Source organism: Oryctolagus cuniculus, chromosome 17 (assembly GCF_051225735.1).
Source record: "Oryctolagus cuniculus isolate XC-2025 breed Fujian yellow rabbit chromosome 17, ASM5122573v1, whole genome shotgun sequence".
Taxonomy (NCBI): domain Eukaryota; kingdom Metazoa; phylum Chordata; class Mammalia; order Lagomorpha; family Leporidae; genus Oryctolagus; species Oryctolagus cuniculus.
In genome coordinates, this window is record NC_142883.1 from 62,965,404 (window position 1) to 62,988,964 (window position 23,561).

Genomic DNA, 23,561 nt, shown 5'->3' on the forward strand with positions numbered 1-23,561 from the left:
TTTCAAAATATATTAGATTTGGTTTTTATTGTAGAGCACACGTATCAGGGCAAAGTGCTGCACACACAACTACAAATCATTTTTTGGGAAAAAAGCTGTAAAAAAAATAAAACTGCAACTGCTTTAGTTATGCAGTCCTGACTTGAGGAATCCACGCTGGCAAAGGAGTTCCGGCCCCTGAGAGGGGCTTCTTGACGCTGGCTGCCCCGGGCCTCTGCAGCCTGAGACCTCGGACCCAGGCCTCTGTGCAGAGCCCCCTCCCCCGAGGGACGGAGTCTCCTGACAGGACAGCCTCTGCTCCGGCTGGCCTGGGTCCCGGCACGGCTGGCAGGAAGACTTCCCTAACGAATTCAGGTCAGCACAGCCTCACAGCCTTCCAGGGGCTGGGTGGGGAGAAACTGCCAAGGATTTACCCCTTTTCCTTCTATTACTAATTTTTTAAAGCCTCTCCCCCAGCTCCCATCCCCGAGGCAGAGGAGGCACCAACCCAGTCTGCAGGCAGGGGGCCGGGCACCTTCCTAGAGGGGAGGACAGGGGGCAAGGCCCAAGCTGGCCAATGTAGGAGAAAGAAAAGGGAAAGGAAAAAGCCAGGAGATCAAAGGAAAAAAATAACTCGAAACAGAAGAAAACAAAAACCCTACCACACCACAACAACTTCCCACATCCCAAATGCTCGACTTGGAAGGACACCAGTCCCTCCAGCTAGAAACGGTTCCTAAAACTGACCAACATGGCAAGTCTAACTGTCTGTACAACCACACGCATACGCTCGAGGAGAGCCCAGCGGAGAGGTGGGACGCTCTCGGGGAGAGCGCCTCCTGGCAGCCCCAGCACTGCGGGCAGAGCAGCCAGGGGTGCAGAGGGAACCCGGGGGCCTCGCGACAGCTTTGGGCTGGCAGACCCGGCACTGCTCAGCCCCCACCCAGCCAACCTGAACAACTCTGCCACGGGAGGAAGGAAGGGTGTTTCCGTGAGACAGCAGGTGAGAGGAGGGGACAGCAGGCGTTCTGAGACCTCCACCAAGCGCAGAGAGCAGTGGAGGAAAGGAGTGGGCAGGAGACGGAACTGTTTAGAAAATGCGAAGATTTACAATTAAAGCAAAACAAGGATTTTCTTAACCAAAACATTTAGCTACTTTTAAATAAACCCAGTTTGACAAGCCCCACTTAAAGATGGCTGCCCCTACACCTGTGCTGGCAACTCCAGCGTGAGCCCCTGTCCCCCACAGACACCAGCAGCCTTTCCATCCGGGAGGAAAGCCAGGAACGCGAGAGCCCAGGTCTTGGGCAATTCTGTTCTGTCTGCCTTAACAGGCAACAAACCAAGGAAAAAATATATAGGATCAAGGAAAAAAAAAAAAAAAAAACCCACACAAAACAGAAACAAAGCCCTCAAAACAAAGGGGCAGCTATGTGAGCATGAGCTGGAGTCCGGGAGGCTCAGTGCCTCCGCATCTTCACCTTGCGGGCGGGGCTGCCTGCCGCCTCCGAGCAGTCCTCCGAGGACTCATAGGACTTGCGCCAGTAGTTCTCCGAGCTGAAGCTGCCCCTCCGCCGGTGCGCGGGCAGCAGCACTGAGCGGCGGTTCTCTTCTTTGTCCATCTCCAGGATCCGTGGCCTGCAGGAAGAGGGGGACGTCACCTAGAGGCTGGCAGGAGGGGCCTCGCCCAGAGTGCACGCCCTTGGGACGGGCCGCTCCGGCTCAGAGGCTGTCAGCAAGGGCAGCACTGGCAGAGGCACTGGCGTTGAAGGTTCTGGCCCATGGAGGGGCGGCAGCCAACCCTGGTCTCTGGAGCCATTTCCCAACCTCCCTGTGGTGTCTGCCTGGCCGAGCCTGATGCCCCAGGACGCAGCCACGGCTGCCGGACAGAAGGACCCCTTCTCCATTCCATCATCAGGACCCTGTGCGACGCCACCATCCACTTCTTCCTGCCTCCCCATTTTATTCTGTGCCAACCCGCATCTCAGCTTGCCAACTCTACTCGGGCGGAAACCACTCTGTTCTGCCTAGGGGCCCAGCCCGTGTCTCCCCTGTCTCCACTGTCCCGCCCACGTGTCTTTTCCACCATCCAGTGTTGCCTTAAGCATTACTGCTGGGGCCGGTGCTGTAGCACAGCAGGTTAAGCAGCTGCCTGCAGTGTTGCCAGTTCCAGTCAGCTGCTCCACTTTCGGTCCAGCTCCCTGCTAATGGAAAGCAGTGGAAGATGGCCCAAGTGCTTGAGCCCCTGCACCCATGTGGGAGACCTGGAGGAAGCTCCTGGCTTCAGCCTGGCCCAGCCCCAGCCGTTGCGGCCATTTAGGGAGTGAACCAGCAGATAGAAGATTTCTTTCTCTCTATATCCCTCTCTAAGTCTACCTTAAAAATAAAGTACTGCCTCAGAACCCTTCCAGCACTTCTGAATAGCACGCTCCTTAGTTCAACACTTCCACGGCCAGAGATCACCTCCTAGCATCTAAGTCTGTACCTGGGAGAGTTCCGGGTCTGGGCAGGACTGAACAGAGCAATCCTGGGAGGCCACGGCACACTCCCTGCTCCTGGCCTCTTTTCTCTGGGGGCACGAGCAGTCGGCCAGGGATTAGACTGGAACGCACCAATGCCACCAACCCAGAAGCAGCAGACACAGGCCCGGGGTGGGGAGCAATCCCAGGCTCCTGGTCACTTATCTCCCGAGGCTTCCTCACTCCCTGACCCTGCGGCCAGGCCATGGGGCTGCTTTGCTGGGGGTCCTGAACCGAGTACCTGTGGGCAGCATCAGGGTCTGCCTTGCGGTGGGACCGCTTGGGCTTCAGAGCAGGGTCCCTGTTGTTTCCCGACAGGCGATCTGAAGCATAGCTGGGTGGCAACACAGAGCTGCTCAGGGACTTGGTTTCCAGCCGGGGTGCATCCAGTCTCGTCCTGAAAAGGAAACACAGGGTCACCAAGGAGCTTCCAGTGAGACAGGGACCCCACCAGACCAACGCTCTCTGGCCAGGCCAAGTGCAGGCCATCCGCCTCTGGGCTTACGCTCCTGATGGGTCAACTAGAGGCTGGCCTACCTCCTCCTCAAGTTCAGGCTGGGCAGCAAGAACAGGAGCTCTCACCAGAGACTCCCCACAACAGGGATCTGCTGTCTCAGGGCCTGCTCTCAGCCGAATGCTGCAGCCCTCCTCAACCCAGGTGGGCTCAGAGGTTCCCCCGGGGCAGCTGCCAGGAGACTGAAGGCTCCTGGTAGACACCAACACCCTCCAGCAGGTGCCTTCATCCTCGCCTGAACACCGACACAGACCCCCAGGGGCCGGAGGCAAACACCACCAGAGCCTCGCTGCCTCCTCACTGTTCAGCAGGAACACTGAGGCTGAGGGGCAGCACTGGCGGGGCTGGGGGAGCCCAAGCCGACTCCGGCCACCAGGCAGCTTCTGCTCACGCCAGGAAGCTGACCAGGCAAAGGTCAGAGGGCTTCTGAAGTCAAAGTCCCACCTAGCGCCGGTGTAGGGTCAAGGCACACACCACCTAGAAAGGGACAAGACTCCTCAACAGCCAGAGCGGGCGAGAGGAGGAGCCCAGGCAGGGCAGCTCAGGGCAGGAATCTGAGTCCTTTACACGGGGTGGCTATGCAGCAGACTGGGTGGCACTGATGGGGGCCCCAAGGAGACTTTCTCCAGAGTCTACGGGCACAAAGTAGTGACCTGGCTCAGAGAAGTGGGGCTACAGTTAGAGCAGGACTCAAAGGACACCCCTTGCTAGACTGCTGAGCGGAAGAAGGCGGGAGGGAGCCCCAGAGCCGCCACGGCTAAGCTGCTTAGTGTCCTCGGTAACAACGCATCCGGTCCTCACAGCTCCCAGCTTCCCCACGGCCGCTGCTGCCGCCCTCCACTGCCTAGCCTGCTGTAAACAGATGCGGAAAACTGGGTCAGAGAGGCGCTAAGTCCTGCGGCCTACAAGCTGTGGGAGAAAAGCTGCAGCCCAGGTGGAACTCCAACCCAACAGGCAGGAAGCACCCTGACAACCTGGGCGTAGCAGGGGCATCGCCCTCCTTTCAGCTGGGACTGTTTTCTGATGCTCTCAGGCCCAAGTGGTGGCAGGTGAGTAGGAAGGGTGGCTGGCCCTGACCACCTTCACCAACCCCCCTCTACCTCAGGCTCCTCTCTCCTACCAAGCGCTCTGCAGAGCAGCTGACACGGGCGCAGCAGCCTGCTGTGGTCAGAAGGGCCTCAAAGCACATGAAGGGGACCACCTGAAGAGGAGGCACCCAAGCACACAGGCCTGGACTCCCAAGGAGACTCCCTGGTGCCCAGGCCACAGGGGGATCTCTCCCAATTGTTCAGCCCAGTTACCACCGTGTTGTATTGCACGTGTGCACCTTGAAGCCCCAGGAGCCAGGGCTCCAGGGGCACTACCAGACAACAGGGCCAGCACCAGATACCCAGGGATCCCCCAGCCAGGCCTGGCGAGTTAGAAGGGAAGTTTGCTCTCCCCCAACCTGGGCTGTGAAACTCCACTCTGCTGGGTTCCCTGCCCCCTCCATGGAACACAGCCTCCTCATGCCCTCAGAGGGCACGGCCCAGGAGGAAGGGGCTAGGAGAAGCCCACCCAGCATTCACAAACATAATCACTACTGCCCCAGCTGCGGTGAGAACACAGCGTTCAGGTAGGACTGCATCTGGAGGTCATACAGAACCAGGCCAGGGGCCCAGGCTCCCTGGGGCTCTCACTGGCCCCCTGTCAGAATACAGAGGTTGCCAACTGGGCAAGATGTGTGTGTGGGTACACAGCCACTGGACAGAGGAACCAATGGGAGCAAAACCTCACCACAGGGAAGAGTCACAGCGACAGGAGTGGCAAGTCCTAGCAGTACAGACGGGGTCAAGGAGACCAAGAGCTGACCACTGAGGGACACCCCACCCCACTGAGGGACAGAGCCTGCACACTCGGTCTCACATGTGGCTGCTCTGCTTCCAGAAGCGGTTCCTGACCCTGGAACCTTCGCACACAATCACAGGAGCCTCTGAGCCAGGCCTCCTACAATCTCTCCTCCGCAAGTCCCCAAGCGTGGAGTCTTCTCGACCTCAGGTCAGGCTGAGCCGTCCAGCCCACCTCCGCCCATCCCTACTCTGTTCTACAGTACAGGACCACCGCTCGGCTTCTGAAGAGCCTCTTCTGACCGAGGCACCTTGGCCTGAGCTCCTTCTACGCTGGGCAGAAGCCCGAGCACCCCTGACCTACCTGAATGTCTGCCCCCTCCCCCTGCAGGACACACAGCGTTAACAGCCCACCCTTCCCCTCCACGGCACTCAACACACTGGCTAACATCTGGCACACAGGTCTCCAGCTAGAGATGCCAACTGAGAACACAAATCTCAGACAGACCCAGGGTAGCCGTGGGACCATCACCCAGGCCACCTGCGGAGGACCCGCCATGACCCAAGGCCTGTCTCCTCCACCTCTCATGTGCAGAAGTTCCTATACCACCCTGCCTCACAGCCCCTGGGCTGAGCACCCAGCCTGTAGCTTCCAGTTCAGAAACCAGATCTACCAGGCCTGCTCCTCCCCATCAGGCAGCACGAAATGTAACGCTTTGTTTTCACTTTTATGTTTATTTTCATCCACTTGAAAGACTGAGCGACAGAAGAGTTTTTTTGCTGGGCCACCAGTGCTCGCTCTCCTGTGTGGTAATACCACGCAGAGTACAAATCTACCAAACAGAAGCACCACAGAACACCAAGTTTCCAGGGGGACCCCCCCTTGGGTGCCTTGTTCATGGTATATACCAGAAATCCTCTCACTTCCTACCAGAGCCCCTTTGCAGACAGGACTGCGGCGCACCTGGCAAGGGGCAGCCAGCAAGGTCCTCCCAGAGCAGCAGCACAGGGTGGACACGATGCACACCTGCAACACGTCCCATTCTACCAACCGCTTCACCCAAGCCACCGGTCAGCCTCTTGGCTACCTAAGCAGTAATCTAAAAGTAACCACACCTCAGAGGTTAGGTCCAGGTTCCCTGCCAGAGGTACCCCGGACAACAAAGATGCGTGTTGGGCAGCTCGCACTGGGTGGGCTGCAAGAGAGCAACATTCAAGCAAGTTGGGGGTTGTGAAGGGGTCTCCAGGCACCGAGCAGCCTGAAGCTGCTGCCTCAGCCCGCTCTGGAGAGGAGCCTCCTTGACACTTAAGACACTCACCAATCAGCTTTCTACTTGCCAAACTTCAAAGATCCACCACAATGACACACTGTGGGGCAAATGTGGGATCTGGGTGTTCCACTGTGCAAGCCACCAAGGGACCTGGTTCAAGGTCTCACTCAGCCATTTGCTGGCTGTGATCCCAAACTTTAAGTTTTATTTATTTATTAGAGAGGCAGAGACAGAGAGATCTTCCATACTCTGGTTCATTCCTCAAATGGCCACAATGGCTGGAGCTGGGCCAACCCAAAGCCAGGACCCAGGAGCTTCTTCTGGGTCTCCCACGTGGGGAAACGGGCCCAAGCATCTGGGCCACTTCCACTGCTTTCCCAGGCCATAAGCAGGGAGTTGCATCAGCAGTGGACCAGCTGGGACTTGAACCAGCGCCCATATGGGATGCCGGCACCACTGGCTTAACCTATTACACCAGCACCGGCCCCCAAACCTCTTTTTATTTTTTGACAGGCAGAGTGGACAGTGAGAGAGAGAGAGACAGAGAGAAAGGTCTTCCTTTTGCCGTTGGTTCACCCTCCAATGGCCGCTGCACCGCGCTGATCTGATGGCAGGAGCCAGGTACTTATCCTGGTCTCCCATGGGGTGCAGGGCCCAAGGACTTGGGCCATCCTCCACTGCACTCCCGGGCCACAGCAGAGAGCTGGCCTGGAAGAGGGGCAACCGGGACAGAATCCGGCGCTCCAACCGGAACTAGAACCCGGTATGCCAGCGCTGCAAGGCGGAGGATTAGCCTAGTGAGCCGCGGCGCCAGCCCCCCAAACCTCTTAATACCAAGCTACAGCCTGTGGATTCCTTTCCAGGAAAGTGTCCAAACGCTCACTTCCAGCCCTCTCCTAAGGAGCCACGGCACCTTGTGCACAAGGATCTAGCAGCCGTCCATATTCAGACGAGACACATCTTATTGAACCAGAAGACCTGGCAGCCAGCTGTGCCCCTCCCCTCCAGGAGGCGCTCAGGAGGACCTCGCCGTCTCCGGCTTGCCTGAGCCAGAGGCAGAGCCCCCAGGCCTTCGCTGTACAATCTTTACCAGAACTTAAAAGATGGCGCAGATGCCTACAGGAAACGGGGCCCGGCTCCATGCAGAGTCTACCTATCGGAATACAGCCTCACCAGAAGACATAGCACCAGCCAGGTACCCCCGAGACCACAGCATGCTGCTCTCTGGGGAGTGCCTGGGCCAGGATTCCCTTTTGCAACGTGTCACAGCCTGGCCTTTCCCCGCAGCCACTCTGGACCTGTCGCTCAGCGTCCGGCTAACAGGTGTGTACATGATGCTTCCTGCATGGAAGATGGTCAACATCTGAGCCTTGAAGAGTTAACCAATTTCCAGTGTGTACATATGTATGTCACTTGGGGGGCTGTGTCTCAGAAGTTGAATGGGTTCCTGGTATCCACTAGAGAGACCTGGATGAGGTTCCTGGCTTTGGCCTGGCCTGCATGCATTTAGGGAGTGAACCAGTGGATGAAGATTTCTCCATCTCTCTATCTCATTCTTTAACTGACTTTCAAACAAATCAATCTTAAAAAAATAAAGTGAGGAGTAGAACACACGAGAACACACTGTGTGCTGGGGGGGCTCTCTACACATGTGTCACCAAGGGGTGCTGGGGGACATCCTCCCACTGCTCACCAGCCCAAGACAATAAAGTCCGGCCCTTCTGCCCTCCGGCCCAGCCTCTGGATGGCTCCTACCACCCACTCAACTGAGACAGCTGAGGAGCCTCCACCACGTATAACTGCCATTCCCGAGGTTGGACAACTGCCAGGGGTCTAGTTGGCCAAAGAGTTTCCAGAGGAGCTAGTGAAGACCCCTTGGTCTGCAAGGACCACCTGCTCAGCCGGCTTGGAGAGCCAGGTATTGGAGCCACTCAAAGAAGTGACGACACTCTAGCTATGGCTACCTCCAACAAAGATTTCTACTGTGAGGGGAATTCCTGGGAAGTTACTGTTCCGGTTCTACAGATAACCCTAGAAATTCCTCTCCAGGTTCACAGCCTATGCAGGCCACCCATCCCTGGCTGGAGTTGGAGGTGCAATGCGCAGCCAGAGAAGAAATGACCCGGGAGAAGAGACCAGAAGGGAGTTACACTCTGGACTCCAACACTTCTGCATTCTGGGCTTGACTAGTGCTGAGAACCACAGGAAAATAAAGTGAAAAGGCAGATAAAAGCCCTTCATCTGACCGGTTCTGGGAACACTCTTAGGCTGCCAACTGCCAAGCTGACCCAAGTGTCTGGCGCTCCCATACATTCCCATGCAGCCTGCACCGCAGGACCATCTCTCCCGGTCTGGACTACAGCCACAAGACCAACGGCAAAGCTGTTGAGTTGGAACGGCAGAGCCACGCCAAGGACACTTCACTACCACCTTATCGTGGAGTCGGGAGCCCAGAAGGCCAGGATGCTAAAGGTACTGATGGAGGTAAAGATGGCAAGGAGCTGGCATTATGGCTCAGGTGAGGCTGCTGCCTGTGATGCTGGCATCCCATACTGAACACTGGTTTGAGTCCTGGATGCTCTGCTTCTGATCCAGCTCCCCACTGATGTGCGTGGGAAAACAGGGAAAGATGGCCCAACTACTTGGGTCCCTGCCACCCATGTGGGAGACCCGAAGCAAGTTCCAGGCCCCTGGTTGTGGCCTAGCCCAGCCACAGCCATTGTGGTATTTGGGGAGCGAGCCAGTAAATGAAGATCTTTCCCCTCTGTCAATCTAGCTTTCAAATAGAGTCAATCTTACGAAAAAAAAAAAAAAAAAAAAGGCAAGCCAGAAAAAAGAGCTTTAAGTGGCCATAGCTAGAATGATTTGAACACAAAATAAAAACCCATGAGTCCATAAACTGTTAAATAAATGGGAGAGAATAAACACATCTCTCATGGAGAAGAATTCCAGATAATTTGCACGGACACTCCTCCCTCAGGGAGGTAGAGCCAACTTTCCATTCTTGAACTGTAGGCTGTATATAGTGATTTTCTTCCTGAGAGTACACTGTGGACAGGGAAAAAATCCTAACTTTGTTGAAAACCCTGACAAACACTTCATCACCCTGTTCAACATCAACCTCAACATGGCAAGTCACGATGTCCTTGGTATGTGATAAAAATGGTGCTTTATCTCTGTGGTCTTCCTCCCAAAAAAAACCCACAGGCCATCTAACTTTGAGAAAGTCAGATAAAATCCCAATCAGTGTCATCAAGAATAAGACAAGACTGGGCAGGCATTTGGCCCAGTGGTTAAAACACATGAAAGGATGCCCGTGTCCCACATCAGAGTACTTGTCTTTGATCACTAACACTGGCCGATTCTAGCTTCCTGCTAAGGCAAGACCCCGGGAAGCAGCAGTGATGGCTCAAGTAATTGGGTCTCCACCAACTTCCATGGGAGACTTGAATTGAGTTCCTAACCCCTGGCATAAACCCCCTGACCGGGGCCAGCATTATGGCACAGTAGTAAAGCCTCTGTCTGTGGCACCAGCATCCCACATAGGCACTGGCTCGAGTCCCAGCTTTTCCACTTCTGATCCAGCTCCCTGCTAATACATCTGGAAAATCGGCCAAAATGGTTCAAGTCCTTGAGCCCCTGCCCCCATATGGGAGACCCAGAAGAGGCTCCTGGCTTCAGATTGGCTTCAGATGTGGCCATTTGGGGAGTGAACCAGCAGATGGAAGACCCTTCCCTCTTTTTCTACCTCTCTGACTCTGCCTTTCAAATAAATCTTAAAAACAACAACAACAACACACCTGACCATTGTAGGCATTTGGGAATGAACCAGTGGGTGGGAGCTCTGACCTGTGTTACTCTTTCATTACTTGAGAGGCAGAGAGAAAGTCAAGGCAAAGCCAGATAAATCATCTCCAGGAGGAACAATCTAAGGAACCCAACCTCTAAATGCACTGTGAGGGCAGGCACTGTGGCATAGAGGGTAAAGCCACCTGCGATGCTGGCATCCCATATGGGCGCCGGTTCACGTCCCTGCTGCTCCACTTCTGATCCAAATCCCTGCTAATGGCCTGGGAAAAGCAGCAGAAGATGGCCCAAGTATTTGGGTCCCTGACACCCATGTGGGAGACTCAGATGAAGCTCCTGGTTCTGGGCTTCTGACTGGCCTGCCCTGGCCATTGTGGCCATCTGGGGAGTGAACCAGTGAATGGAAGAACTTTCTCCCTCTTTCTAACTCTGACTTTCAAATAAATAAACCTTTAAAGAACCACCACACAAAAGGATGAGTGTAATGGCGGGGAGGGGGCTGATGTGGCACAACACAGGTTAAGCCACTGCCTGCCAAGCCAGCATCCTATATGGCACTGGTTCGAGTTGTTCCACTTCTAATCCAGCTCTCTGCTAACAGGCCTAGGGATGCAGTGGAAGATGGCCCAAGTATTTGCACCCCTGCCACCCACGTGGGAGACACAGATGGGAGTTTCTGGTTCCTGGCTTCAGCCTGGCCCAGCCCAGGCTGCTGAAACCATTTGGGGATTGAACCAGTAGATGGAAGATCTCTCACTCATGCGTTTGCTGTTTCCTTTCTCTAGCACTGCCTTTCAAATAAATAAATCTTAAAAATTAATAAATGTAACGTGGGATACATCTTTGGGAAAAAAAAAGATATTAGGAAAACTAGGGAAATCTAATAAAGTATAGACTTTAATTAGTAAGGTGGGAAGCGACATAACATCCTGATCATGCGTCCATCCAGGGATCATCTCGCCCTGCTCAATGACTTCTATGTGACCCCGGCAGTTCCCTATCCCCTCTGGGACCCCATTCAAGAGGAAGACTTGTCTTAATGCAATGTCTGTGTGGCTGTGCCTCTGATCAGTCTGCCTGCACACCTGAGAAAGAAATTCCAGGGAGGCCAGGATTACTGAGGCTAGCACATCCGGTTTCTTTCTCGGAGAGGACGACACAAAGAAGCTATAAGCCTGCTGAACACTGCATTCAACCACCCACCTTTGTCTCCTCTCTTGCTCCTCCCACAAGAGAAAACCCAGGCATTTTAGAAGCAGGCTGCTAAGGCATAGTCTAAAAATAATCACCAAGAGCACATGTGACAAATCAGAACCGAAGAGGTGAGGAAGCAGTTAGGGGCAGGGTGCAGCTTGGAAGAGTGCTCCCCAAATCTCGTTAGACTGCCCATCAACGTCAAGAGATGTGCTTCTGCTCAGTCCTTAGCTCCCCAGATAAACAGTGAAGGAGCCGAATTTTCAGATGAAAAGACAAAAAGCTTTATCTCCCCAGGACACCAATAAAACTTGGGTCTTGCGCTCTTCCAGGTTTCACTGACACAGAGGAGCCGAGTGTGAGGGACACAGACCTGTATCCCCAGGCTGGCCTGAGGTGGGCCCACCACCACTTACTTCCTGAGGATGATGACCGCTCGGCGCTCCTTGATGTCTTGAGGCCGTATGCAGTGAGTGATTTCATCAGCAGCATACCCACTGCAAAGAAACACAGAACAAGTGACCGTGTGGACAGACCAAAGTCCCTGGGGACTAATGGAACAGGAAGACGGGCCTGCCCATCATTTCAGAAGTTCTGGGATCTACACGGGAGGGAAATACTATGGCAAGCTCCAAGCAAACTTTTAACCAGAAATTACTCAAGGAAAGCCTTTCAAGAAGCAGGCTGGGGGCTGGTGCTGTGGTGTAGCAGGTAAGGCTGCCGTCTGCAGTGCCAGCATCCCATGTGGGCGCCGGTGTGAGTCCTGCTGCTCCACTTGCGATTCAGCTCCCTGCTTTCCCAACCATAGCAGAGAGCTGGATCAGAAGTGGAGCAGCCAGGACTTGAATCTGCGCCCATATGGGATGCTGGCACTGCAGATGGCAGCTTTACCCACCGCGCCACAGTGCTGGCCTCATCTCTCTCTGCTTCTCTGTAAAATCCGCCTTTCAAATTAAAAAAAAAAGCAGGCTGTGATGCAGTGGGTAAGAATGCCACCTGGGACACTGGCATCCCCTATCAGAGTGCCAGTTCAAGTCTTTGCTTCCTTACTTCCAATCCAGCTCTCTACTAACCCACCTGGAAAAGCAGTGGCCGATGGCCCAAGTGCTTGGGCCCCTGCCACTCATGTGGGAGACTGGATGGAGTTTCTGGCTCCTGACTGCGGCCTGGCCCAGCCCCGGCCATCGTGGTCATTTGGGAAGTGAACTAGCTGATGGAAAAGCTCCGTCACACTCTGCCTTTCAAATAAATAAGCAAAAACAAACAAGAAAACAACAAAACAGAAAACAGGAGATCCATGCCACCAGCTTCCTAAGGGAAAGATCAAAACAGAATTTAAAAAAAAAAAAAAAGATTTAAATGATTTGAAAGAGTTAGAGGGAGAGAGATTTTCCATTTGCTGGTCCACTCCCCAGATGGCCCCAATAGCCAGGCTGACGCCAGGAGCTTCTTCTGGGTCTCCTACATGGGCAGCAGGGGTCCAAGCATTTGGGCCATCCTCTGCTGCTTTCCCAGGTGCATTAGCAGGGAGCTGGATCAGACGTTGTGGAGCAGCCGGGCCTTGAACTGGCGCCCCTATGGAATGCCAGTGCCATAGGCAGCAGCTTTACCCGCCATGCCACAGCGTCAACCCCAGAAGAACTCCACTTGCACCAGCCGGGAACCCTTCTTTAAAGTGCCCTCAGGGAGTGGGCATGTGACCCAGTGGTTGAGTCACAGCTTAGGATCCCGTATGAAAGCGCCTGGTTAGAGTTCCAGCTCCTCCACGTCTGTTCCAGCTTCCTGATAATGTGCTTCTTGGGAGGCAGCAGGTGACGGCTCAGGTACTTATATGTCCCTGCCACAAACGCGAGACCCGAGCTGATTTGGTTCCTGGCTTCAGCCTCACCAGCCCTGACTACTGTCACCATTTGTGAAGTGAACCAGTGGGTGAAGGCCCCCCACCCCTGCCTTTCAAATGAAATGAAAATAAAAATTAAAGATCCCTCAGGAAATGGCTCTGGGGAGAACTGGAGTGACTCAGGGCAGGTCCTGGTGAGAGGACAAAGAACTGCACCTCTTTCTTGCTTTCCCCACCCTTCAGCACGCAGAGGAAGCCCAGGGAGCGCTGACAGCACTGAGTCACCCGAGAGCTAGGACTACTGTGGTTCCAGAAGGGAATCTGTCTATTGAATATCTCCATTTGGGGGGATCCAAAACTTTAAGGCAGCTGTGTGTGGGATATTTTAAGAATTTCCATCACACTCAAATATCTCTTTTCAACAAGTTATAAGATTTTCAAAACTATTTATGGGCCAATCAACGTGGGTAGATGACTGTCCTCTTCCCAGCCAGGGGCTTTCCGATCGGAGACTCTGGAAGCAAACTCCACTTCCGGAGCCTCTCACCCACCCTCCGGGAGCACAGCAGTGGAGACAGCCCCTCTCGAGTTCTGCTGAGCTGCAGCGGCTCTACGCAGCCACAAATGCACCCGGCCACAGGCCTGGTGGGAAGGGCCCGCCTCCTCGCCTCCCCACCTGCTGGGGATTCCTGACCGGCCCTGGACCACAAACTTTTCTCTCGGAACTGCTGATCAGCTTGCCTCTCAGGCGTACAGACACAAACTTAACCCTCAGAAACACCAGGGGTCTGGGAAGGATGCCTGGGAATGACCAGGCTGGCCCAGCCAGCAACAGCAGTGGGAGATAAGCAGCAAGGCAGCGCGGGCTCTACCCTCAGAGGGCAGGGCCCTGACTTGGAAATCAGGTTCGAGGCTATGCTAGTAGGAGAGCCACGAGCTTTCACAACAGACCAGAGCTCTTCAGAGTTTTCTCTAAACACCAGTCCCAATTTGGGAAATATTAATACACTAAAGCTTTCTGAAACTCTTTAAAGGACCCGAGAATTTCTACAGCAAAAGAACATACTGACTTTATTGAACTGAGCACTGACCAAAGAGCCTTTTCTCAAATAACACCTATTAATATCCACCAGCCTCGCAGCGAGAAGTGCCACAAAGGCGAAGAGCTGGAGAGACCTGGATTCAAAGCCGAGACCTGGGCTCTCAGTTAACGCCCATGAAGGACCCGAGCCTCAGTTTTTTCATCTGTGCAAGGACACAGTGGATTCTTGGGTGTTCATCGGGTTATGTTTTGGAACTTTGGTGATGACAGAAGAATACCCAAGTCTGCAGGATTTAAAGGGACAGAGTCTCCACCTTTCTAGGCAGATGCAGAATTAAGCGACTGTATGGTTGACGCCCTTTGAAAAGGCACAGTAGTGAGAGGGCCCCTCCAGGGGCCTTACAAAAGTTAAGTTAGATAATGCGGGGAGCCTGGTGCTCCACTACCACTTGCTGACTCTTTTTTTTTTTTTTTTTTTTACTTTTTTTTTTTGACAGGCAGAGTGGACAGTGAGAGAGAGAGACAGAGAGAAAGGTCTTCCTTTTGCCGTTGGTTCACCCTCCAATGGCCGCCGCGGCCGGCGCGCTGCGGCCAGCGCACCGCGCTGATCCGATGGCAGGAGCCAGGAGCCAGGTGCTTTTCCTGGTCTCCCATGGGGTGCAGGGCCCAAGCACCTGGGCCATCCTCCACTGCACTCCCTGGCCACAGCAGAGGGCTGGCCTGGAAGAGGGGCAACCGGGACAGAATCCGGCGCCCCGACCGGGACTAGAACCCGGTATGCCGGCGCCGCTAGGCGGAGGATTAGCCTAGTGAGCCGCGGCGCCGGCCCACTTGCTGACTCTTGATATGAGCCAGAGGGTCCAGGACCTGAAGGAAGCCTGGGCCTCAGGCTCATCAGGTTCAGCACTACCATTTACTAACTTTTTTTTTTTTTTTTTTTTTTTTGACAGGCAGAGTTAGAGAAAGGTCTTCCTTCCGTTGGTTCACCCCCTAAATGGCTGCTACGGCTGGCACGCTGCACTGATCCGAAGCCAGGAGCCAGATGCTTCCTCCCAGTCTCCCACGCAGGTACAGGGCCCAACCACTTGGGCCATCCTCCACTGCCTTCCCGGGCCACAGCAGAGAGCTGGCCTGGAAGAGGAGCAACTGGGACGGAATCTGGCGCCCCAACCGGTACTAGAACCTGGGGTGCCGGCACTGCAGGCGGAGGATTAGCCTAGTGAGCCGCGGCGCCAGCCCACTTACTAACTCTTGATATGAGCCAGAGGGTCCAGGACCTGAGGGAAGCCTGGGCCTCGGGTCCAGCACTTGCCAAGGAGACAGGATCCAGACTGCTCCGCCTGGCATCTGCCAGCAGCAGATTCCCAGAGCCAGGGGCTCTCATTCTCAACTCAGGTTCTTATCACTTCACATCTGGGGAGTGATATTATGGACTCCAACACAGTCCCATGTGTACAGAGGGCTTCCCCGAAAGAGTTAAATCTAGGCAAATTTATACGGCCCGAACCTGCAGAGCTGGTTGTAGGCACCCTTTCCTGCTGTTAACAAGTGTTATCAATACATGTGCCTCAGCTACAGGCACAACCAAAGGTCCCGACTTCCCACCTCCAACAAGGAACCACTTCTTTTAATGCCGTTCTGGAGCAAATCCAGATGCCTGTCAAAGTTTGACTGCCTCCACGCTCCCTGTCCCATCCCCCAAAGGGCTCTAGAACAAACAAGCCTGCCAGGTTCCTGCCATGAGGAACTAGTGTGGAGCTAGGGCTGTACAGGCCCATAAAAATGACCTTGGCACTGACCCCACCTGGAAGGTGCATCAGTACTGGTCTTCTAGAACTTTCTGGCAGCCGTGACACAGCACATTCACTCTTAAGAGTATCAGGCTCCTCCAGGAGAGGGAGATCAAAATTCTGACTGAGGGAAGCTCTCAAGGCCATTTTTTGGCAGAAAACGTCCAGCAGAGAGCGTTGTTCACTGCTAAAGAACCTACTTGCTGCAAGAGAAAGTATTTGCCAGCTTGCAACTGAATATGCCCCAGGTTCAGACCTCCCGTGGCCGGAAGCAAAGTTCCAGTGCCTCCTGCTCCTTTGTTGTCGGGGGAAAGGAGAGGAGGAAACAGCTCACGCTGCCTGGCCTGGGCTGCAGCCCCAGCAATGATCAACACTGCAGGCATCAAGACTGCTGCCACCACCAGCCCTATACCTCACAGGGACTTTAAGTTAGTTTATTTGAAAGGCAGAGTTAGAGAGAGAGAGATCTTCCATCTATCCCAAATGGCTGCCAATGGCTGGGCCAGGTTGAAGCTCGGAACTCCATCCAGTCTCCCAACTGGGTGGCAGGGGCCCGAGCACTTGACCATCTTCCGCTGCCTTCCTGGGCACATTAGCAAGGGAGCTGGATTGGAAGCAGAGCAGCTGGGACTCAAACCGGCACTCGTACAGGATGCCAGCCTCAAAGGCAGCAGCTTAACCACTGCACCACAGGGGCGGCCCTTTGGAGTGACGCCTGAGGGAGCCGACACCTCTGACTCCTCCTTAGGGGAGGCTTTCCCTGACACCACCCCCTCGCTGAGTTTCTCCAGCACGGCTCAACCGTGCTGGCCTGGTGGAAACTGTGTTCTCTATGAGACAAGTCTCTATTAGAGGCCTCACTCATGTCTGCAAACAGTGGACAAACAAAATGAGGTCTGAGCCAAACTATTTCAATACCCCAGGGCCTCAAGGGATCACGGTAAAGTCTCCCTCAGAGGCTTAGGTGCAGGTCCATGAGGAGTCTGTGCGGAAGTGTGCAGGGCTGTGCAGCACAGCGCAAGGACAGTCAGGAACTGGAAAGGCGCGTTTCCAAGACGGCTCCCATTTCCCATCTACTCTGTATGCTGTAAGCCTACACAGGTCTCCCAGCCTGGGACTCTGTGCTCTGGGGAGGCCCCTCGAGCCTGCCTCACCACTTACAGCCTGCAGGACTGAAGCCCAGGGTTTCGGGGTTAGCAAGCCAGCCACCCTGACACAAGGCAGTACAGTGGGCTCAGACTCAAGCGACGTCACAGAGGTGAGCCTCCAACGAGGCGCATGGCTTCACTGGCTGAGACGTCCTCTGGCGTCCCGAACCCAGAGGGAAGGCCACCTGCTCCAGTTCTGTACACAGCAAAGCCGAAACAGCAGCAGCTCACCAAGGCAGGCAGCTCATCCCCCGAGGTATTTTCAGTGAAACTTCAAGCAAGTGGTGTGACAGTTTCAATCCTGTAACAACCCCACGGCATCGCTGGCCTGGTTTTGCAGACGAGAAACACTGAGGCTGAGAAAGGACGGTGGTAGCCCTGTACTGTAACCAAGTCTGCCAGCAAACTCTGGTTTCTGGTGGTACGGGGTGTAAGTAACAAGGGTAAGAAAAAGTCACCTGTGCTCCCCGACAATGTCTAACCTGTCCTGGGGGCCTTGTGGGCTCAGCGAAGGTCACACCCTTACCCACGAGCGTGCCTATGCCTAGTGCCTCAGAGTGGACTGCGCAACTGCCCATCCTAGAACGGCCAGCCCGCCCCGAAGTTTATGGCCTGTTTATCCTCAGCTCGCTCTGAGCATCAGGATTAAGACCACTGCTTACTGCCAGCTTTCTCTGCTCTGCTGTCCTCTGCCCTCACATCAGGCCCTGACCCAGGGCCCCGACCCCACACTGCAATTCCTCCTCATCCCATGGAAACAGACAACTCTACACAAGAGATGTGGCCCAGGACCCATCTGCCCTACTTTCCCAACTATTTTAAGCCAGAAAGCTAAATTTTGCTTTCAACCAGCTGAACAAGATCAGCCCTTAGCCCCAAACTGACAGAGGTGCCCACTCCGCCCAGTCAGTACTCAGTGTTAACTGAAGAGCCCCAGGACCCATGGCTAGGCAATGCACTGAGGCCCAAGGTCCCTGGGCATGTGGTCACCACACCAGACCCTGCAGCAGGGATTAAAGTAGCAGCAAGTAAGCAATTAGCCTTGAGGTGATTATTCTAATTAACCCACTGGAATCTGCTTTAATCTACCCCATCCACCCTACAGGAAACAGAAGGAACGCGGGACAGACTCACAGAACCGGGCGGTAGAAGATACTCATTTCCCTAAAGGATAGCATTTACAGGGCACCAGCCCAGGCCCAACACGGGAAGATTATAAAAAAAAAAAAAAAAAAAAAAAAACCACACCACTGTACCAGCTGGGTTCAGAAAGAGTCTGAAGTACTTCTAGAAGGATCTGTTAGGCTCTGCTCCAAATGCCCAGGTTTAGACACTGCAGTCAACGCCTGCCACCCATCATCTGTACCCACCACTGTTAAACATAAAACTGCATTCCTGCCCTGCTGCCTTGGACGGGTACAGACACCCTTGCCACCAGCAAGAACGGAGGTCTGAGTCATGACAATGGCTCGAATCCCTCCCCAGTCTGCACCGGCACCACCGCTTACAGCAGCCCTTCCCACTCTGCAGTTTTACTACTCATTACCTCTGGGCTGGAAGCCGTACCAGGAAGTGAGGGAGAGCTTCGCATCATCTCACCAGGTCACACGCGGGATCTGACAAGGGGCACTACGAACAGGCAGGTGTCACCCATCTGCACATGAAGCAGAGTGCGACTGCTAAGCGGGCAGGTGCTAGAAGACTTAATCAGTGGGAGCTTCCAGAATCCCAGCTCAGCAGCTCCCTAGGATTCGGCTCCGTGGCACCTCGCCCCCCCTGCTCCCACACTTGGCAAAGTCTGCAAACAGTCTGGGTTCCAAAAGCGCTAACGGCACCCAGGGGGAGAGAGGCCAGGGGTGCTGCCGAGTGTTCCACAGTGCACAGACAGCCCCACGCACCAGTGAGCCCGGCGGCGAGGTCCTGATGGACCGCTTCACCCACAGCACTGCCTCACCATGAACTCCGCTTGCCTCACGTCAACACTCACCCCTCTTACCTACGGCTGTGCCCTCCCACTGCTGCCAAAGCCACGGCCGTGCTCGCCCACTCTCACTGCCTGGCTACTTCCTAAGTCACCCTTCAAGTTGCCACCTATTCTCCCCTAAAACTTCTAACACTTCATCGTGGGTAGGATTCTCCCACTCTGGGCTTGAACTCTATGAAGGAGGAGGCGGGGCTCCCAGCCCCTCCCCCAGCAGGAGAGCCGAGAACCACTAAGTGGTTGTGCGGGGCAGCAAGCGCGCATGTAAGTGCCTGGCCCTATATCAGAGACCAAATTACCCTCATCCTAATAGGCTTCGGAAGTTGGCATTACCCCCCACTCCACAGATGGGAAAGCCAGCTCAAAGAACGCCCACGAGATCCCCAAGCAAATGAGAGGAGAGCCAGATTCAAAGCCCCGGGCAGCACTTTTCAGGACACGGCTGAACCTCCCACACGAACTCCACGGCCAAGTCTGGCTGAGTCCAGGAAAGCTGAAGACTTTGCTGTTCTAAGAAAAAGATGAGGAGAATTTTCCTCATGATGCAATCCAGCTGCTAACCACTATCAGATCCGCCTGTTAGGGCCCCGGAGCTTCAGGGCCGGGGTCGGCGCAGGCACACCAAGCCTCTCGATTCTGCACTAACGCCGCAGCAGGACCTGGGGACAGCTCTGCAGGCAGACGAGCAGCTGGAGACCCGCCGGTCCCTGGCTTGCGTGAAGTTCCCTTAGCAGTGAGAGCCGGTCCACAGTCAGACCCCAACCTGCCCTCCTCTGGGACGGTCTGCCCGGGCCGCCTAGACTGCACCGGTCTGAGAAGCTCAGGGGCCCACAGGACAAGGAGGCACGGCAGGTAAGCCCATCAGGGAAGCAGCCTCAGGTGCTCGCCTCCCACCAGATGGAGGACCTGCCCTCATGATGCTAACAGGGCTCCAGGGACCCGCGCTTCGGGGGTTAAGCGGCTCGAGGCCAAACCCCAGCGCGCCTGATCCTCTGTTTACTTGGCCGTGGGCAACCAGGCACTCGCCCCAGCTGCAGTCTGGCTCTACCTGCCTCCTAAGAGGTTCTGCAGATGACGCTGCCTTTCGCGGGGCTCAGGGCTCGGAGGAGACAGCTGCCAATCACCCTTTCACAGTTCATCCACAGCGAAGGGGCTTCCGCAGGCGGTCTACTCTGGGGGCCGTGGCCCCGAGCTAGTCCTCAGCGGGACTGGGACTGCAAACAAGGCCCGGAGCCCGGGCTCGGCTGCCCCGTAACGACCAGACCCAACACGGCCCGGCGGCCAGCTGCCGTTTGTTTTCTTCTGATCCTGCTAACAGGTAGCAGGTTCTCCGCCCCCGGCCCGACCCCTAATCCCTTCAGCTCCAGGGAAGCCGCTCGCCCTCCAGGGAGTGGAGAACAGGTACCAATTAGACACTCAGGAGCCTTTGCCCCTGAGTATTTCCTCTGCTAAGGCATCCACTAACGCTCGCTGTTACGGACACCAGGAGCGGCGGAGCAGGAAAAGACTTTCGGATCCTAAACCCAACTTTTTTTTTTTTCCTTTTTAAAAGCTCAGATTTGGACATGGAAGCCCAGAACAGAAGAAAAGTGACTTGTTTCCGATCACAAAGGGACACGGCCCGCTAACAGCTTTCTAGGAAGACGCCTGAAAAGTCTCAGCCAGGCTGTTCTGGGGACCGATCCACACACGGGCTCCTGACCCTGCTCCTGTGTAAGGCCCCAGCCCCTGCCCCTCCACCCCGGGAGCCACACACACACACAGCTGGACCTGCAAAAGGAGGAAAAAAAAAAAAAAAAGGCAAGCAGGGCTCCTATTGGCCGCCAGCGGGGTCGGTGGCTAAGGCGAGGGGTGCGGGCGGGCCCCCTCCTCCCGGGTTACCTGAGCACAGTCACGCTCCCTCTGCGCACAGGCAGCGAGAGCACGGGTTCCGACACCCGGATGGGCTTGAACTGGAACTTGCAGCCGAAGCAGAGCGCCGAGTCGCTGAAGAAAGACACGGACACGATGGGGCGCTCGAAGATGTGGATGGGGTCCACGTGCGACACGATGCAGCCGCCGGGCTGGTAGTCGTTGATGACGGCGCTGTTGACGAAGCCCTCGGGGATGACGCGGTGCTCCACCAGCTTCTGGATCACCAGCTGGTGCACCCACTCCGGGATCTCGTCCACGTCGCCCGGGGGGTACAGGCGCTCCTGGCCGGGCCCGCGCTTCTGCAGCTGCGCGCCGTACGTGTAGCCCTCGCCGAAGAAGTACTTGTTGCGCAGCGGGGCCCGGTCCACCGTGTGCTCGTTGTACAGGCCCTTCTCGGCGCGGGACACCACCTCGTCGATGCGGGCCTCGATCTTGGCGCACTCGTCCTGGCTGAACAGGCGCATCTGCCGGATGCCGCTCTTGACCTTGCGCGCCTCCTCCTCCCTCTGCAGCTGCTGCTCCTCGTAGTCGCTGCGCTCCGGGTCCGAGTCCTCCGGGTATTTGCGCTTGGCCCCGGGCGCCGGGTACGGCTCGGCGGCGGCGGCCGCGGCGGCGGCGGCGGCCACAGCGGCGGCGGCGGCCGCGGCCGCGGCCTCCCGGCTGCCCGCCTTGTAGTTGTCCCGGGACGTCATGGACTTGAGCTTCTCACGCAGGTCCGTGTAGCCGCTGGCGGCCGCCATGGCCCCCAAGACGCGACTCTAGGGGCCTCCGGGAAGGGCGGGGCGGCCGGGCATGGCTCTCAGGGGTAGGGGTGGGGACGCGGCCCGGGACCCCCGGAGGGAAAGGGGGGTGGGGTCCTCAGCGAGGGGCCTCCATGCGTGACCGGAGGGCGCCGAGAGCGGGGTCGGGCCTCAGGGGCGGCGGGTCATGCAGCGGCTGCGGCGGCCACGGCGCTTCCTCCTCCACCACCTTCTCCGCGTCCCGGGGGGCAGGGGCGCCGGCAGCGCCTCATGCCGCGAACGGCCGCTCGACTCCCCCCCAAGACCCTCAGACGCCCCGCCCGGCCCGCACTTTAAAGCGCTCCTCACGACGTCACGGGCCGCTCGCCCGACGTCCGCCAGCGCCGCTCCTTAGCGGGCTCCTCGGTGCGCAGGCGCAGTGGCGCCGGCCACCGCGGCTCCGCGCGCTATGAGCATGCGCGTGCGTGCGGGCCGGGCCGGCCGATGGGGCCCGCGCAGGCGCAGACGCGGGCCCTCCCCGTTCGTCGTCCGCCGCCCCTCCCCCACGCGCTGAGGGGGGCGCTGAGGGAGCGCTTTCGAATAGCAACCTTGCCTCCACGCCACGCCGCCTCCGAGACGGGGAGAGCTCCCGCTGCAGGGGTTTGCTGATGGTGTCAACACTGTCGCCCTGCCGCGTCACGGCATCGTCCGAATGCCTTGGAGGCGCCTCAGCCCCCGGCGCGCAATCACCGGGGAACCGCCACAACCTAGGCCGTCCTGGGACCGCCCCTTTTGGCCTTTCCGCTTCTTTCATTGGGCCGCCAGCCACGCGCGGGGCGGGCCTGGACTGGAGTTTCCAGAGGCCGGTTGGTAGCCATGCCTGTCAATCAGGCCATCTCCTTGGCTACCGCGCCCATCGCTGAACAAGCGGCGGGGAGGGAAGCGAGGACCCCTGAAGAGCGGATGGGTGGCTACCTAAGTGCCTGAAACGGAAACCACCACCACCCCGCCCCCCCACGCCTGAGGAAAGTCCTCGGGACGCCTCAGAAAACTTCTAAAAGCAACGGAAACTTTGCTCAGAACGTATGGCCGAGAGCGCCAGGCCCTGCTGGCCCCGAGCCTAGATGGCGACTGCCAAAGAAGCTGGGACACGCGTCTTCGTGGGGGGAAAACGCCCAGCGCCGCCTCGGCCGCCGCTGCCCGGGGTGGACGTTCCGCGAGTCACGTCCCGGCGGCGGCGGGCGCGTGCGCGGCGGCGGGGGCGCGCCGGGCCGGGGGTGCGGGGCGGCGTCTCCCGGGTGCAGCCCCCGTGTGCGCGGCTGAGGGCGAGCCGCAGGTGCGCCCCGCGGCTCCAGCCGCAGCCCCTCCCCAGGCCGGGGCTGGGGGGCGAGGGTCGGCCGCTGTGCTTGGCGCTCAGGGGCCTCGTGCAAGCCCTTGCTCCCGCGTGGTAGGCACGGGGCTTGCTGAGTCGGGCCTCAGCCCCCCGCCCCCCGTCTGTACACTGAGAGGCGCCTGAGTCTGTTGTGTTGGAAAAGTGGATTCTTGGCCATGACCAGGCTGAGCAGAAGGCGGCGTGAGGTCGTGAAACCCCAGACACCTGGGACCCTGGCCGCTGCTTCCACGCTGGCCACCTGGCGCAGCAAGCCTGAGCCGGGGAGAACCGAGTCACCTACAGTCCATCGGGCCCCTGCCCTTTCCTGGTGTAGCCCAGTGGGGTGCAGGTGTGGGGAGGCGGCCGCGGGCAGTGAGGACGAGGCCAGTGGGCGGGGCCATGTGGCCTGCCTCTGGCCCTGCAGGATTCCAGTACCTTCTAACCGCTATGCTGCCCCGTCTTCTATGAAGAGCAGGCCTTCTCGGAGCCACCTGTGGACACAGCTCAGCTCATCCAGGCCGAGATGAGAATCACTTGTTTCCTCCTCGTCTTTTTTGGGGGACAGCGCGAGTTCCCGAGCCAAGCTGCCTGGGGTTGAATCGTCATTGGACCCCTGTGCTGGCTGTGTGGCCTTGGGCAAGTTGT

The 23,561-nt window shown here is 56.9% G+C and overlaps 1 protein-coding gene and 1 long non-coding RNA gene across 2 annotated transcripts; both read right to left on the reverse strand.

Moving 5' to 3' along the window:
• ALKBH5 (alkB homolog 5, RNA demethylase) lies at positions 1–22,399 on the reverse strand. Its single transcript, XM_070061571.2, has 4 exons — positions 20,793–22,399; positions 11,527–11,607; positions 2,740–2,895; positions 1–1,617 (listed from the first exon to the last, which is right to left on the reverse strand). Exons 1-4 carry the CDS (start codon positions 21,563–21,565, stop codon positions 1,440–1,442), a joined length of 1,188 nt encoding a protein of 395 aa, XP_069917672.1. The 5' UTR covers positions 21,566–22,399; the 3' UTR covers positions 1–1,439.
• Positions 15,379–19,709, reverse strand: LOC149121285 (uncharacterized). Its single transcript, XR_016223716.1, has 3 exons — positions 19,571–19,709; positions 18,477–18,584; positions 15,379–17,258 (listed from the first exon to the last, which is right to left on the reverse strand). It is a non-coding gene; the product is annotated as an uncharacterized LOC149121285 (long non-coding RNA).
• Positions 22,400–23,561: the final 1,162 nt, after the last annotated feature.